Below are 15,382 nucleotides of genomic sequence, written 5' to 3'. Positions count from 1 at the left end.
ATGACTCAGTCTTTTTTTTGGAAAGTGCAGGAAATTTGCAGATGTTTTGTGAATTTTATATTTTCTGAGTCAAAGTGTATCTGTTTCTGATGCATGAAATTAGAAAACGTATTGATTCCACTTTCGCTTTTATTTTTGTCTCGACTTTAAAGGGTTTTGGTCTCGGTCATCTTTAAAGTTTCACTTCCTGCTCATGAGTGTGTTTATGCCAGATGTTGATCATTTTCATTTCTATTGCCTATCGTGATCCTGCAACAGTTTTGGTCCCATCACACAACATATTTCAAATATCAAGCTTTTTCTACACCAGTCCTTCGGATAGTTTGTTATGATTCAGTGTTTTGTTTTGCCTCTGGACTCTTCTCTTTTGAATTCATATAACTTAAGTGTGCCGCATGCGCAGTTGAAGATCCGATGACGTCACACGTAGCAAGCGTGCTCAGTGTTTGCAGAAGTAAACATGGATTATAATGCTGCCGTGCATTTTGCGATCTTTAATTTCTTTTCTAACCGGAGCTTTCTCTCCACCGACTGCTCTCCTCATTGTTGTCCGCCATGGGTGTTGTTTTTCTTCCCGCTTTTGCATAGGAGGACGCAGAATAGGGGCGTTTGTCGAGTATCAGTGATGTACAGATCGGATGAATGAGACCTGGCCGTAAAGACACAGGTCACATTTGGAAAGATCAGATACGCATCGGAATTAAGACCACATATCCAAGTAGCCTGGGTCGCATTTGAAAAAATCTGATCCGTGTTGTTCAGTCTGTCATGAAAAGATCAGATCCAGGTCGCATATGGGCAAAAGAAGAGGAATTGGGTCACTTCAGGCTGCTGTGTGAACGTAGCCCAATTAGCTCAGTCTGCCTCATGCCACCACCCTATTCTAGATCATCTCCACCTGTTGCCACTAATTACATTCAACTCTGGTCACCTTCTTACTCATAACCTGCCTCTGCCAACTCATCCCTGGCAGAACGTCACCTCACTTCGCTTTTCATGTGCGACATACCCTGCTCTACCAGATCCTCTGTGCTCAGTAAGTGGAACTCTTCAGCAGAGTTGCCTGTGCCTGCGTGCTGGTGGTTTTTCCTTGAGTCCCTGCCGTTTACTCCGCCCGTTCTGGTTGTTCCCTGATCAACACCGCCGGCTGTGATCTCCTGTTCATCCCTGCCTGCCTGCTACTTTAACCCAGCCAAGCCAAACTCAACCAAGATTCATCTGCCAAGTCTGGTTCTGTTCGTCTGCCTCATCCATTACGATTCATCCTCACAAACCTTTTTAACGTATCTCTGTGTCCGGCTGAATATCAAGTTCTCCAGCTGAAATCATTACATACAGGGGTTGGACAATGAAACTGAAACACCTCTCATTTTAGTGTGGGAGGTTTCAGGGCTAAATTGGACCAGCCTGGTGGCCAATCTTCATTAATTGCACATTGAACCAATAAGAGCAGAGTGTGTGTTAGAAGATGAATGCTTAACAAAATGCTTAACAAAATGACAGTCTCATTAAAAATGCAGAACGCAAGAAATGAGTACTTGAAGTAGGTTACGTTAAGCTCCAATTATAAATAAAAAAATGATTAAAAGGAGGGAATGTTAGAAGAAATGTGAATGTAATCATTTTCTTTTTATCTTTTTATTAAGGACTGTTCTACTGTTTTAACTTCACAGGAGAAACAGATGGTTCACCTAGACAAGGAGTTTCTTGCTATATATGTTAATCTTACACCTCTGTGTGTGCCGACCCCATATTGTAAAACCCCCCTTGCCTTTTCTTTTGTTTCTTTCCCCCATGTTGTGGACCCTTGACTCTGCCTGCCACTTCTTTAATGTCTGATAATAAAGGCAAATGGACAGAGGTAACCAGCGCAGATGGAGCCGAGACTGTGATGAAAACGGCCTCACGTTTCTGGCTCTTCTGCCCTCTGTCTCTTTGAGAAGAGTCTAAAAACTTGTTTGTGTTGGCTTTCTTTCCAAAATCAAAGAGTTATTAAACTTAACTCTATCAGCTGGTGCCGTGACCCGGATCCCAACATATCGACTCGCTGACAAGAGGAGCAACACGCTGAAAACCACTGCAGGTCTGTGGCAAGGACCTGGTGAAAGTCCCGGGAGGTAATTTCCTCGCTGGGACCAGCGTCTCCTTTCGCCAACGAGAAGATTGACGGGATTCCGACCGGGGAGAAAGCCAAACAAATCAAGTAAGTTTTAAAGCGATCGGTTAAAGTCCATCGTTCAGGGTTACGGGTGATTAAAAGTTCCCCGAAAGGTTAATCGAGAGTTTGAGTCTCTCGAACAGTGTGTTTTAAAGCGGCCGGTTAAAATCCGTCGTTCAGGGTTTAAGTCCCTTGTTACGGGTGATTAAAAATTCCCCGAAAAGTTAATCGAGAGTTTGAGTCTCTCGAAGCTGCCGGTTTGAGTCAGAAGTTAAGGAAAACCAGGTTAAAGTCCTGAAAAGTAGATTAAAAAAGGAAATCCAGGTTAAAGTCCTGAAAGGTAGGGAACAAAAAGAAATCCAGGTTAAAGTCCTGAAAGATAGATTAAAAAAGGAAATCCAGGTTAAAGTCCTGAAAATTAGATTAAAAAAAGGAAATCCAGGTTAAAGTCCTGAAAATTAGATTAAAAAAGGAAATCCAGGTTAAAGTCCGGAAAATTTGATTAAAAAAAGGAAATCCAGGTTAAAGTCCTGAATGGTAGATTAAAAAAAGAAATCCAGGTTAAATTCCTGAAGAGGTAGAAAAAAAAAGGAAATCCAGGTTAAAGTCCTGAAAGGTATATAAAAAAAAAAAAAAAAAAAAAAAAAAAACAGGATTAAGGTCCTGGAAATGATATAAACACAACGCAAAAGTAAAATAGGATGAGTTCCAGACAAAGTACAAAGGGAAATCCAAAAGGGGATGAAAAGTTTATGAATCAGATTGATCCACTTAATTTAAAATACTTGGGGAAGTGGAAGAAAAAGTATAATGTAGATGTTGTGTTGAAAGTGACTAAATGGAAAAACGTTGTGTGTCGCCAAGAAACAAGCGCTAGTGCAAAATCAGGAAAACAACAACAGGAAAAAATAAAAGAGCTTGAAATTGCACGCTGTTGGTTAAATCAAGCACAAAAAAGGCAGGTTGCACAAGCAAAAAATAAAGCAGACCGTAGGCAGAGACAGTCCCGACCAGAAGGAGGGAGTGGGGTGGCCAATGGAGCGGTGCGTCAAAGCCCGACTTCATCACCTATATGGTCTCCTGCAAGTTTAGGCTCTAAACAAAAAAGAACCCGCCATAACACTACTTCAGTAACGCAAACTATGGTGGCAACTGAAGAAAACAGACCACCACCGTATAATCTCTCAAACTCCCCCAAGGATGTTTCAAATCTGTACCCAGACCTGGATGGACTGAGTAAATCAGGTCATTCGTTATCTACAGACCAGTCCAAAGGATTGTGTCCTATGGTGCAGGTCCCAAATCCTAACGTAGGAGCTCAGCAGCCTCAAACAATCCCAGTTTTCCGTCCGTGGTCGTTAGAGGAAACCAGAAAGACTGTAGAAGGTGTCATTTCTCCAAAGGAAGATCCAGAAATATGGACCCAAGACATGGATGAAATTCATAGCTCATATGGTTTAAATGGAAATGAGTTCGAACAAGCCTTACAGTCATCAGTGGGAAAACATTGGGAAAAAGTAAGGGCGAATCATACAGGCAGAACCCCACAAGGCGGAATATTTGAACATCAAGCACAAATGGGGATCGAACAAAGGCAGAAATGGACAGCTCTAGCAAAAGCAGCACGAGCAGTTTTCCACAGAAGGGCAGATTATGGACACTTGGTGTCCATAAAACAAAAAATAGGGGAAGACGTAGACAAGTTCAAAATCCGTTTTGAAAAAGAATATAGGTTTCACAGCGGCATCCCTCCCGCTGACGGAGATGAAACACCATATCAGCAACAGCTAAAAAAAATGTTGATGGGAGGTTTCCAGCCATATATCTATGCGTGGGTTAAAAAACATTTAGTTACACTGGCAACATCTAATGTAACCACAGTTATGGAATATGTGCGTCAAAAAAGAGAAACACGCAAAAATGGGAGTTGGTGCATCTGGAGGGGGGACACACATTTTCTGGGCAGATCCTATGTGTGATTCAGAAGAAATATTTGCTTTCCAAGCCACCGGACCCTTCAACGGTGTCGAGGAGGTTTCCGAGGAGGCAGGGGTAGTTCTAGCGACCGAGGGGGCTTTCAGCCCAAATAAAAAAAAATAATAATAATAAAATAGATGGAGGATGCAGGAATAATTAGACCATGACCAGTAAGTGCATAAACAAGTACAGTTACAAGCCCTGTTATCTTAGAAGAAGGTTAAAAGATACAGGAAGAGAATAAAAAAAAAAAACTCTAGCAGACTACATGAGAGAAATGTTGCAGTCTAAAGAAGTGTCCAATGCAAATTTACTGCCAGGAGAATCTTTTTCTCCACAGGATCCACAAACAATGAGACCAGGAGACTGGGTGTTTGTCAAAGTCATCAGAAGGAAAAACTGGGCGAGCCAAAGGTGGGAAGGACCATTCCAAGTGCTCCTGACCACGCCAACAGCTGTGAAGATTGCTGAAAGACCTTCCTGAATTCACCTCAGCCACTGTAAGTTACAGAGAGTGTTAAATACCTAAAGGTTGGAACATTGGGGAAGTCCGACTTCAAAGGGGTTTGGTTTTTTAGGGCCACTCGTCTCAACGTTGGTGAAGAAATCAACTGATCCCTGTTCTTTAGAGTCCTGGGTAAAATTAACATCTCTGCTAACCTAGCAAAAATGGCTGCCATGAAGATTTGGCTGGGAAACCTCCCAGACCATCATCCAGACAACTTGTGGCAGATGTATGTGATGATGTTGGCCGAATAGAAGAACATGAGTAACTGCTACGTATGCTCAGTGATGCCCAAATCCACCAGACAACCCACACTGTATGCTAAAAGCATGCCGGCAGGAGACGGAACGTGTTTCCTGAGGACTGTCCTCGTACCTGTGTTTGCACCGGGAAATGCGTTTAATGGTACTGCAAAACAGAATGGTTTTGGACGTGTTAACTGCTAGCCAAGGTGGCGTATGTATAATGATTGGAATTTCCTGCTGTACGTACATTTCTGATGCAAATGAAACTCATATTACTGAAGCTATGTCTGCTTTAAAGAATCTGCAACAAGCAATGTCCCAGGATGCTGTTCCTCTAAGTATGAACTTTCTCCCCTGGTTCTTTTCAGGATCGTAGTGGCACCTTTTACTGAAAATAATGACACCCATTATTATTGTTGTTATTATTCTTTGTGTTTTTACTGCTTGTGTAATCCCATGCCTAAAGTCTATTATTGCTAAGACTATGGGAAATGTAATGTTTCAATATCAAATGCTTTCACAAATCCCTCTTGAAGAAGTACACCCCGTAGTTTAACTTTTCCCTTGTTAAATGCTTAACAAAATGACAGTCTCATTAAAAATGCAGAACGCGAGAAATGAGTACTTGAAGTAGGTTACGTTAAGCTCCAATTGTAAATAAAAAAATGATTAAAAGGAGGGAATGTTAGAAGAAATGTGAATGTAATCATTTTCTTTTTATCTTTTTATTAAGGACTGTTCTACTGTTTTAACTTCACAGGAGAAACAGATGGTTCTCCTAGACAAGGAGTTTCTTGCTATATATGTTAATCTTACACCTCTGTGTGTGCCGACCCCATGTTGTAACCCCCCCCCCCTTGCCTTTTCTTTTGTTTCTTACCCCCATGTTGTGAACCCTTGACTCCGCCTGCCACTTCTTTGATGTCTGATAATAAAGGCAAATGGACAGAGGTAACCAGCGCAGATGGAGCCGAGACTGTGATGAAAACGGCCTCACGTTTCTGGCTCTTCTGCCCTCTGTCTCTTTGAGAAGAGTCTAAAAACTTGTTTGTGTTGGCTTTCTTTCCAGAATCAAAGAGTTATTAAACTTAACTCTATCAGTGTGAAGGTCCAATTAGCAGTGTAAGAGCACGGTTTTGCTCAAAATATTGCAATGCACACAACAATATGGGTGACATACCAGAGTTCAAAAGAGGACAAATTGTTGGTGCACGTCTTGCTGGCGCATCTGTGACCAAGACAGCAAGTCTTTGTGATGTATCAAGAGCCACGGTAGTAGCGTAATGTCAGCATACCACCAAGAAGGACGAACCACATCCAACAGGATTAACTGTGGATGCAAGAGGAAGCTGTCTGAAAGGGATGTTCAGGTGCTAACCCGGATTGTATCCAAAAAACATAAACCCACGGCTCCCCAAATCACGGCAGAATTAAATGTGCACCTCAACTCTCCTGTTTCCACCAAAACTGTCCATCGGGAGCTCCACAGGGTCAATATACACGGCCGGGCTGCTATAACCAAACCTTTGGTCACTCGTGCCAATGCCAAACGTCGGTTTCAATGGTGCAAGGAGCGCAAATCTTGGGCTGTGGACAATTTGAAACATGTATTGTTCTCTGATAAGTCCACCTTTACTGTTTTCCCCACATCTGGGAGAGTTACGGTGTGGAGAAGCCCCAAAGAAGCGTACCACCCAGACTGTTGCATGCCCAGAGTGAAGCATGGGGGTGGATCAGTGATGGTTTGGGCTGCCATATCATGGCATTCCCTTGGCCCCATACTTGTGCTAGATGGGCGTGTCACTGCCAAAGACTACTGAACCATTCTGGAGGACCATGTGCATCCAATGCTTCAAACATTGTATCCTGAAGGAGGTGCCGTGTATCAGGATGGCAATGCACCAATACACACAGCAAGACTGGTGAAAGATTGGTTTGATGAACATGAAAGTGAAGTTGAACATCTCCCATGGCATGCACAGTCACCAGATCTAAATATTATTGAGCCACTTTGGGGTGTTTAGGAGGAGCGAGTCAGGAAACATTTTCTTCCACCAGCATCACGTCGTGACCTGACCACTATCCTGCAAGAAGAATGGCTTAAAATCCCTCTGACCACTGTGCAAGACTTGTATATGTCATTCCCAAGACGAATTGACACTGTATTGGCCGCAAAAGGAGGCCCTACACCATACTAATAAATTATTGTGGTCTAAAACAAGGTGCTTCAGTTTCATTGTCCAACCCCTGTATATGCACACGAGAGGTAAGGCCGACTGTAAAAGTGTAAATATGTGTATTTGTTTCGGGCAGAGTAGCTTGCTACCCTAAGTGTAAGGGGTTCATTGTGGTCATCAGAGACACAACCTGTGGATATGATCTGTCTTCCTCTGCTCGTTTTAGTCATCAGGGCTCTGGAGAACCAACTTGAAGGTTGAAGTCTGAATAACCTGTGACCTGGATGTCTTGAATCCACAGCTCTGTTAGCTTCCCTTTCACTGGCTTTGGACTTGTACAGATTGTGAATGGATGGAAGGTCAGTTCTGATGATCCTCTCTGCAGTTCTAGTTGCTCACTGCAGGTTGGACTTGTCACGTTTAGTGGATGAGCTGAACCACACAGAGATGGTTGAGCACAAGGGAGACTGAATAATGGCAGCTTAGAAGACGATCAGTAGCTTCTGCAAGAAGGTTGAACTCCTAAAGTTGCCACAGGAAGTACAGTCTCTGCTGGGCCTTCTTTGTCTGAGGACCATCTCAGGTCCTCAGAGAGGGAACCGGAAGCGATCCACGGTGGGCCTCTCTACTGTCTTTAGCGGGTTTATCTCCAGGTGGTTCTAACTGCACCAGTGTACCAGCCGCTTCCCCTCCTGTCTGTATGCAGACTCATCACCGCCGTGCATCAGACTGATGACCGTGGTGTCATCGGCAAACTTCAGGAGTTTCACAGACAGGTCTGCAGATGTGAAGTCACGTGTTGATTGCTGCTGCCTGTCAGTCGGGAATCTGGTGATCCACTGGCAGGTGGAGGGCGGCACTGTGAGCAGGATGAGCTTCTGGTGGAGGATGTCTGGGTCGATGAAGTGTAGACCCAGGTTGACTGTTTGCCCAGTAAGCAGACTGCTGGGGGTCCAGGGAGGCCTGTGATTTTTTTCAGATGCTTCAAAGGATTTCATGACCACAGTCATTTAATCCTCTGATGTTGTGTGTCTTGGGGACAGGGGATGATGATGAAGCGTTTTAAGAACCTCACGCAGTTCTTGTAATAATTGTTTTAGTTGATAAATAAAATACACAAGTAACATGGAAAAAAAACAATAAAAGAAAAATAATTCTTTGGTTATTGATTTAAATATATGCTGATGATTCTCATTCCAGCAGTGATCATATGTTGATTCTAAGAAGCTGTATGTGTGTCAATGATAATTGGTAAATGTGATCGATTGTTTTATATCATCTGATTATTCTGTGCTGTAATTAAACCCTGTAAAAAGCATTACTAATTAAAGAAACTGAGGAGTTGTGGACATACGGTTTCTGATTCAGTCATTACTGTGGGTTTTGTGATGGTGGCAAACATGTCCTGGTGCATGGCTCATAATTATGAAGTTGTTGCAGGTTACCTTAAGCCCAAATCTATTTAAAAAGCACCCCTGTCAATTTGCCAAATCACTGAAATTAATCAAGCTCAGTATCCAAGTGCAGGTTGTAAATAAAGAAGGAGCAGCCATTAAGGGGCGTGGCCTGAGTCCCAATTGGCTGTAGACTACTGAGGAGATCCACTGACGCTCCCCTTTTGAAGGATTTAGCTGAGGTGGCTCAGGAATCTGTGGAGGGACGAGTGAATAGATAGAAAGAGTTTCTGATATTTCAGTTTATTTATTCGGGATCTCAGCTTGGAGCTAATTCAACTTTTTCAGACACACACACACACACACACACACACACACACACAAACACACACACACACACACACACACACACACAAAAGAGCCATCTACCACAAGAGCTATATACCATGAGCCAATTCACAGCAATATTTGGGATGTTTTCACTCTGACAGTCCATTATTTAAAGTAATTTTCATTAAGATTTTATTCTAGTCTCTTGTCCTACACAGAGACAAGAACCACAATGTTCAATATTAAACATGTAAAATGTGGCACAACTTCATATCGGCTGTTAATCCTAAAGAAATACTGATCTCAACCAATAACAAGTACACAAAAAAACTCTTAATTATTCATTTACTTTCACAAATCTATCCATTCTTCTAGCCTCATATAACTATTAGACTGAGTTTCTGCATCTAAAAAGTCCCAAATGGAGTATATCCATGGGAAACCTTTCAGCTAAGCCTGTATCTTTGATAAGGGGGGTGGGAGGCAGTTTTGAATAAGTTGAGTCCAGAGGCGTATCTCCGGTACAAACTCTGAGCCAAGTCTATGTGCAAGTTGTAATATAATGTGTTGTAATGACCTCAGAGTAAGGGAGCAGCTGAAGTGACTCGTTCACTCACTGTTAGTGGAGATGGTAGCGTTCCAGGAGAGAGGCGAGTTTCTCCACAGAGGCAGCTTGTGGTGAGCAGTGTAGGTTAGTCATGATCCTTTCTTTCTTTTTTTATGACTATAACAGGACTTTCAATATCAAAATATATTTCTTACTGTTAATGTGAACAAATTAGACAGGATTTTTTGTGTTTTAAAAGTATTCATTTATTTATGGCTACCAGTCTGGTTTATAAAGCCATACATGGAAGATGCAAGAAAAATAGCAAACAAAACATCTACATCAGCTTTATATTTCAGCAAAATTCTCAATTCTTGTGTCTATTGTTGTGTGTAGAAAACAACAGCAGAAACAGCACATATAAAAGATAAAAACAACAATACAGTTTGTAATGCGTCACATATCTATTCTCATTTTACGTTGTACGGTGTCTTTTGTTCAAGTGTGGCAGCGGCTTACACAATTGCACACACTCAGACACTGGGTTTAGGAAAGTATGACTGGTCTGAAGTGCAAAAAACCGCATGAGACATGTCGCTTTTTAAGCTGTGGTCCGAGGTGTGAACTGTTTCAGCCGGGTTTGCATCCTGCATGCTCACGGTCTCAAACTTAGCCTCGACTTCAGCTTCAGCCTTAACTTTGGCCTCAACGGGTTCTTCATCCTCAACTTTGGCCTCAACGGGTTCTTCAACCTCAACTTTGGCCTCAACGGGTTTTTCTTCCTTAACCTCAACTTTGGCCTCAACGGGTTCTTCATCCTTAACCTCAACTTTGGCCTCAACGGGTTCTTCATCCTCATAAACGTTGGTGCTGGTAGCAACACAAGTCTGTTCAACTGTGATGTCAGAAGACTTGGTCTGTAAAAAAAAAGAATAGCCAACACATCAAATGGATCAAACGGCAGCTGACCAACAAATGTGTAAAACGTTTTTTTTTTTTTAATCTCTCAAGAAAATACATTTAAAAATGGAGTAGGAGTAGGATGAAAGGCTTGAACAGTCAAGACTGCTTAAGAGGATGCAGTTTATGATTAACCACATTGACTTGTTCTTCTCATCAGGCAAGATCAACAACGGAAATATCAACTTTGCACATTGCAAATAGAATTCAAAACCACAAAAACAATGAAACACACACAAAAAAAGCAAGAGAGCATTATGAACAGTTCTGATTTAAAAGTGCAAATTAAGGAAAATTCATTGAGAATCACTGAAATATACAAAAATCTCAAAACAACATAAAAACTGTTGTAGTGAAGTAAAATAAATAAGATGCTATTTTTGGTACTTTGTACGAATATTTGGAAACAGAAAGTTTTGCAGTTTCTTTGAAACATCTGTAAGCTTATTGTTCTGGTATTTTCTGTCACTTTGTCACAATTGTCGTCATAGATTCTTGTTTATAGGTGGAAATAGTTTTCACCCCAAAAGATTGGCATGTCGAATTCAGTTTTTAAACACAATTTTAGTATTGCACCTTCAAAATGCATTTGAGAGTTGCACTCTTATGAGATTGCAGGGCTGCTGAGTCAAACAGAAAGAGAAAAAAAAATAGAAAAACAAACACAGAAAACGTACATTCAGACACACACAGACATATTAAGTTAGGATTCAAAACAAACTGAAAGGACCTTGCGCTTCCTCCAAATAACACAGCCCAGAATGATGCTGGGAAGGAGGACTGCAACCGGGACCACATACACCAAGGGTATTTTATGATTTGGTTCATCAGGATGGTGCTGGACCGCTTCCGCTTGGGCACAGTTGTTTTCTTAAACATTAGACAGAGGTTACAACACAGTTTTTGTGTAAAGGTAAAAATTAGTGTATTTAGGGTCCGGAAAGGGCAGAAAACTCAGAAGTAATCACATTCTCCAACAAACATCAACTTAATTGAAGGGTTTTAAGTCTATATGCTTTCAGTTTTAATTATTTACTGAATGTATACGTCTTGTAAAAGTGTGCATTTACAGTACATTATTGCTAAATTAGATTTACAGTTAAAGCAGCACCTTGATACAATACCTTGCACAATAAATCATTTTCTTTAATTTTTTTATGCAAAGAGCATTATATTTAGCTAAATACAGCATTAGTTTAGAAGAAAAAATATTCTTACCTTTCACCACCAGAAGCAGAGATCCATCACCTAATGTCTCCTTTGTTTCGTGCATGAGGCTCTTTTTTAAATACACACACCTGTATGCTGCTGTGTCATTCACATTCAAGTTTTCAAGAAGAAAATCAATGTTTGGAAATTTTCCCTTTATCTGAACTCTGTCGCTTCTATCATAAAAAACAGGTTTTTTCTTGTGATCTTTTTCTACCCTAGCGAGTTTTGTGTTGTCCGTGATGCCTTTATAGAAAAATAAAGCCTCGTCTTTGGATTTACCTCTGCACTTGATTGTGATGGATTCTCCAACTTCTTTCCAAACCACTTCTTTCATCTCTGCATATAAAAGATGAAAACCACACCATTTTATGAGTTTGATATCAAAGAAGTTCATGAGGCTCCAACAACATCAACAATAAATTATTCAGTTTGGGTCTAGAAACAAAAAGGGCGTAATTGCTGTTTCACCCTCCTTGGGCTTACCTGCTGTGCAGCAGAGGCAAAGGATGGCGCACACCCAGACAGCAGTCATATCGACAGCTACCAGTAAAATCTGTTTCAACTGATGCCACAGTTGAAACAGCGTGCAGTTTTAACCACATTGTCTAGAATCACAGCTGACAGGAACACGTGACCATTTACAGGCTTGTGAAACCGGCCGAGCAGCACTGTAGGTGGGACACAAACGGCAGCGAAAAGAACAAGGCCAAAGCGGCATCAGTGGAGGCTTCTGCTTTTTGTTCGGTTTCCAAAAGGTGTTTAAACCAACCAAAACCACCAACAACCAACAATCCTTAGTAATGCTTGAAAAACTGATTAAATATAAATGGACTGAAATTGGGATAAAACATCATTAGGGCTGCTACAAACAAAGATGGAAAACACAACACCGATATTTACATAGGGAGCAAACAAAACCATGCATTATTTAAAAACTAATACAAACTTAAACTGTTCCAAGATTTAACATAACAGACCCCATCTTGGTGAGACCACGCCCTCTATAATCCATGTCTTGTCTTCTATCATCCAAGAACAACTAAATTGTGTGCAAACCCCAGCGGACTGTTTTGTCCATTCACACCTGCTGGGTATGGAGGACCAGCTGTACCATATTTAAAATGAAATACATAAATAAATAAATGTTCAATAAATAAAAAAAGCATACAATTAATTGCATGGCTATTTATTTATCGAGCATTTATTTATTTATGTATTTATTTTTAAATATGGATTTGTAAGTACATATATCTTTGAAAAGTCTATATTTCTAAATAGAAAGGAAATGGGTTCAGTCCTTGGACCAATTCTCTTTACTATATATATGCTTCCGATCGGCAAAATTATCAGACAGCATGGGATTAATTTCCACTGTTATGCTGATGATACTCAGCTATATTTATCCATAAATCCTGATGAATCCAATCAATTACTTTGACTGCAGTCATGTCTTGATGACATCAAAAGCTGGATGACTTTAAATTTCCTGCATCTAAATTCTGACAAGACCGAAGTTGTAATCTTTGGGCCAGAGTCCTCAAAAAATAAACTTCTTAACCAATCACTTAATCTGGGTGGCATTAACTTGGCCTCTGGTAATAAAGTAAAAAATCTTGGTGTTATTTTTGACCAAGACATGTCATTTAAATCCCATATTAAACAGGTTTCCAGAGTTTCCTTTTTTCACCTCCAGAATATCGCCAAAATTAGAAACATTCTGTCCAGGAGTGATGCTGAAAAACTGGTCCATGCATTTGTTACTTCAAGGCTGGACTATTGTAATTCTTTACTATCAGGAAGTCCACAAAATGCAGTTCGAAGTCTTCAGCTGATCCAAAATGCTGCAGCAAGAGTTCTGATGAAAATCAACAAGAGGGATCATATTTCTCCAATTTTAGCTTTCCTTCATTGGCTTCCTGTTAAATCAAGAATAGAATTTAAAATTCTCCTTCTAACGTATAAAGCCCTTAATAATCAAGCTCCATCATATATCAGAGCTCTGATTACCCCGTATGTTCCTAACAGAGCACTTCGCTCTCAGACCGCAGGTCTGCTGGTGGTTCCTAGAGTCTCTAAAAGTAGAATGGGAGGCAGATCCTTTAGCTATCAGGCTCCTCTCCTGTGGAACCAACTCCCAGTTTTGGTCCGTGAGGCAGACACCCTGTCTACTTTTAAGACTAGGCTTAAAACTTTTCTTTTTGACAAAAATTATAACTAGTGGCTCATGTTACTCTCAGCTACCTTTATAGTTTTACTGCTATAGGCTTAGGCTACTGGAGTATATCAGGATCTAATTTTCTCACTCTATTGAGTTTTACTGTTCTTCAATTATGCATTATGTGTTGTCATTTCTGCTTTAACTTTCTGTTCTCTCTCTTTTCTCTTCATAGTAGGTACACCTGGTCTGGCGTTCTGTTAACTGTGACATCATCCAGAGAAGACGGCTCACCCGCTATTACCATCTAATGTAGAACAGATTACTGCATCAATGTGTGCTTCTGTGCTTTTTTGTCTCTCTTGTTGTGTCTCTGTTCTGTCTTCTGTAACCCCAGTCGGTCGAGGCAGATGACCGTTCATACTGAGCCCGGTTCTGCCGGAGGTTTTTCCTTCCCGTTAATGGGTGGTTTTCTTCCCACTGTCGCTTCATGCTTGCTCAGTATGAGGGATTGCAGCAAAGCCATGTGCAATGCAGATGACTCTCCCTGTGGCTCTACGCTTCCCCAGGAGTGAATGCTGCTTGTCGGGACTTTGATGCAATCAACTGGTTTCCTTATATAGGACATTTTTGACCAATCTGTATAATCTGACCCAATCTGTATAATATGATTGAACTTGACTTTGTAAAGTGCCTTGAGATGACATGTTTCATGATTTGGCGCTATATAAATAAAATTGAATTGAATTGAATTGAAATGTAGATGACTAAACAAATAGGGTCCAACATCATTTTTTTTTATTAAACTTTTATTTTAAAAAAATCATGTAATATATTTTTACTGTCCGATTATTATCTTTGTTCTGTCCTTGTTATGGGAGCAATATTCTTTCATTTATATTTTACTTTTTGTTACAAAAGAGGATCTAAGACGAGGTTAGAAGGCCTGCAGTTTTACAACGTTGGTACTGCCCTCTTGTGGCAGCAAATCAAATCCACTTCAATCGGCAGCTTCTTGGCCTGACAGACTTGTCCAATTAGAAAAAGAGATAAACCGAAATCAAGATAGAAACCATTTCTCACTAGAAAACGCATACAGTTTTTCTTAAAAAAAAAAAAAAAAGCCCTGTTCAAATAGGCCCCTACGTCATCAAACTGTCCATTGGAACTGTATTTAAAAGCATTACAGAAATACCAATGTGAACTTGTCAAGCAGGCAAAATGAAATGAAAACAAAGGGAAACAAAAACTTACAGTTATACCAACCGGAACCCTACACCAGTGGCACTGAGGGAAATAACACATTCTAGAGCGAGACTATTGACAGCTAGTTGTGCGATGAGGGGACTAGATGAAGTATTATTGGAGGCAGGTTGAAATCTAAATAAAACACTTGGATGCTTGTTGTTTCCAAAACTGGAAACATCAAACATCCAAGTGCATGAGGAACAGGAAAACTAGTGTCTGAAACGCCATAATAATAGTAATAATAATAACAATAATAACACATTTTATTTAGAAGTACTCAAGCTCACTTTACAAATGAAGATAAAGCAACAACGATAAAACAAATTAAACACCATGAATAAAAGTTAAAATCACAGAGAGTAAACAGTATTGAAAAGGCGTGTTTTGAGTTTAGATTTAAACAGATGTAGAGGGTCAATATCCATATCACGGCTGTCTGATGGGACAGAAATACAGAGCAGAGCTTTCTCTCGC

At 40.6% G+C, this 15,382-nt stretch overlaps 1 protein-coding gene across 2 annotated transcripts; it reads right to left on the bottom strand.

Annotated features, from left to right (window-relative positions):
- Positions 1-9,504: 9,504 nt before the first annotated feature.
- LOC105933016 lies at positions 9,505-12,514 on the bottom strand. 2 transcript variants are annotated; one of them, XM_036148462.1, is made up of 6 exons: positions 12,483-12,514; positions 11,989-12,173; positions 11,512-11,841; positions 11,024-11,163; positions 10,163-10,250; positions 9,505-10,060 (listed from the first exon to the last, which is right to left on the bottom strand). In XM_036148462.1, the coding sequence occupies exons 2-6, from the start codon at positions 12,035-12,037 to the stop codon at positions 9,867-9,869; spliced, it is 801 nt and encodes a 266-aa protein (XP_036004355.1). In that variant the 5' UTR covers positions 12,038-12,173; positions 12,483-12,514; the 3' UTR covers positions 9,505-9,866. The 2 variants fall into 2 exon arrangements, with proteins under 2 accessions (XP_036004355.1, XP_021177100.2); XM_021321425.2 differs by having other exon boundaries at positions 9,505-10,250.
- Positions 12,515-15,382: the final 2,868 nt, after the last annotated feature.

This window comes from Fundulus heteroclitus, chromosome 16 (genome assembly GCF_011125445.2).
Source record: "Fundulus heteroclitus isolate FHET01 chromosome 16, MU-UCD_Fhet_4.1, whole genome shotgun sequence".
Taxonomy (NCBI): Eukaryota; Metazoa; Chordata; class Actinopteri; order Cyprinodontiformes; family Fundulidae; genus Fundulus; species Fundulus heteroclitus.
Note: the sequence above shows the minus strand (reverse complement) of the source record. Positions and strands in the feature narration are given on the sequence as shown.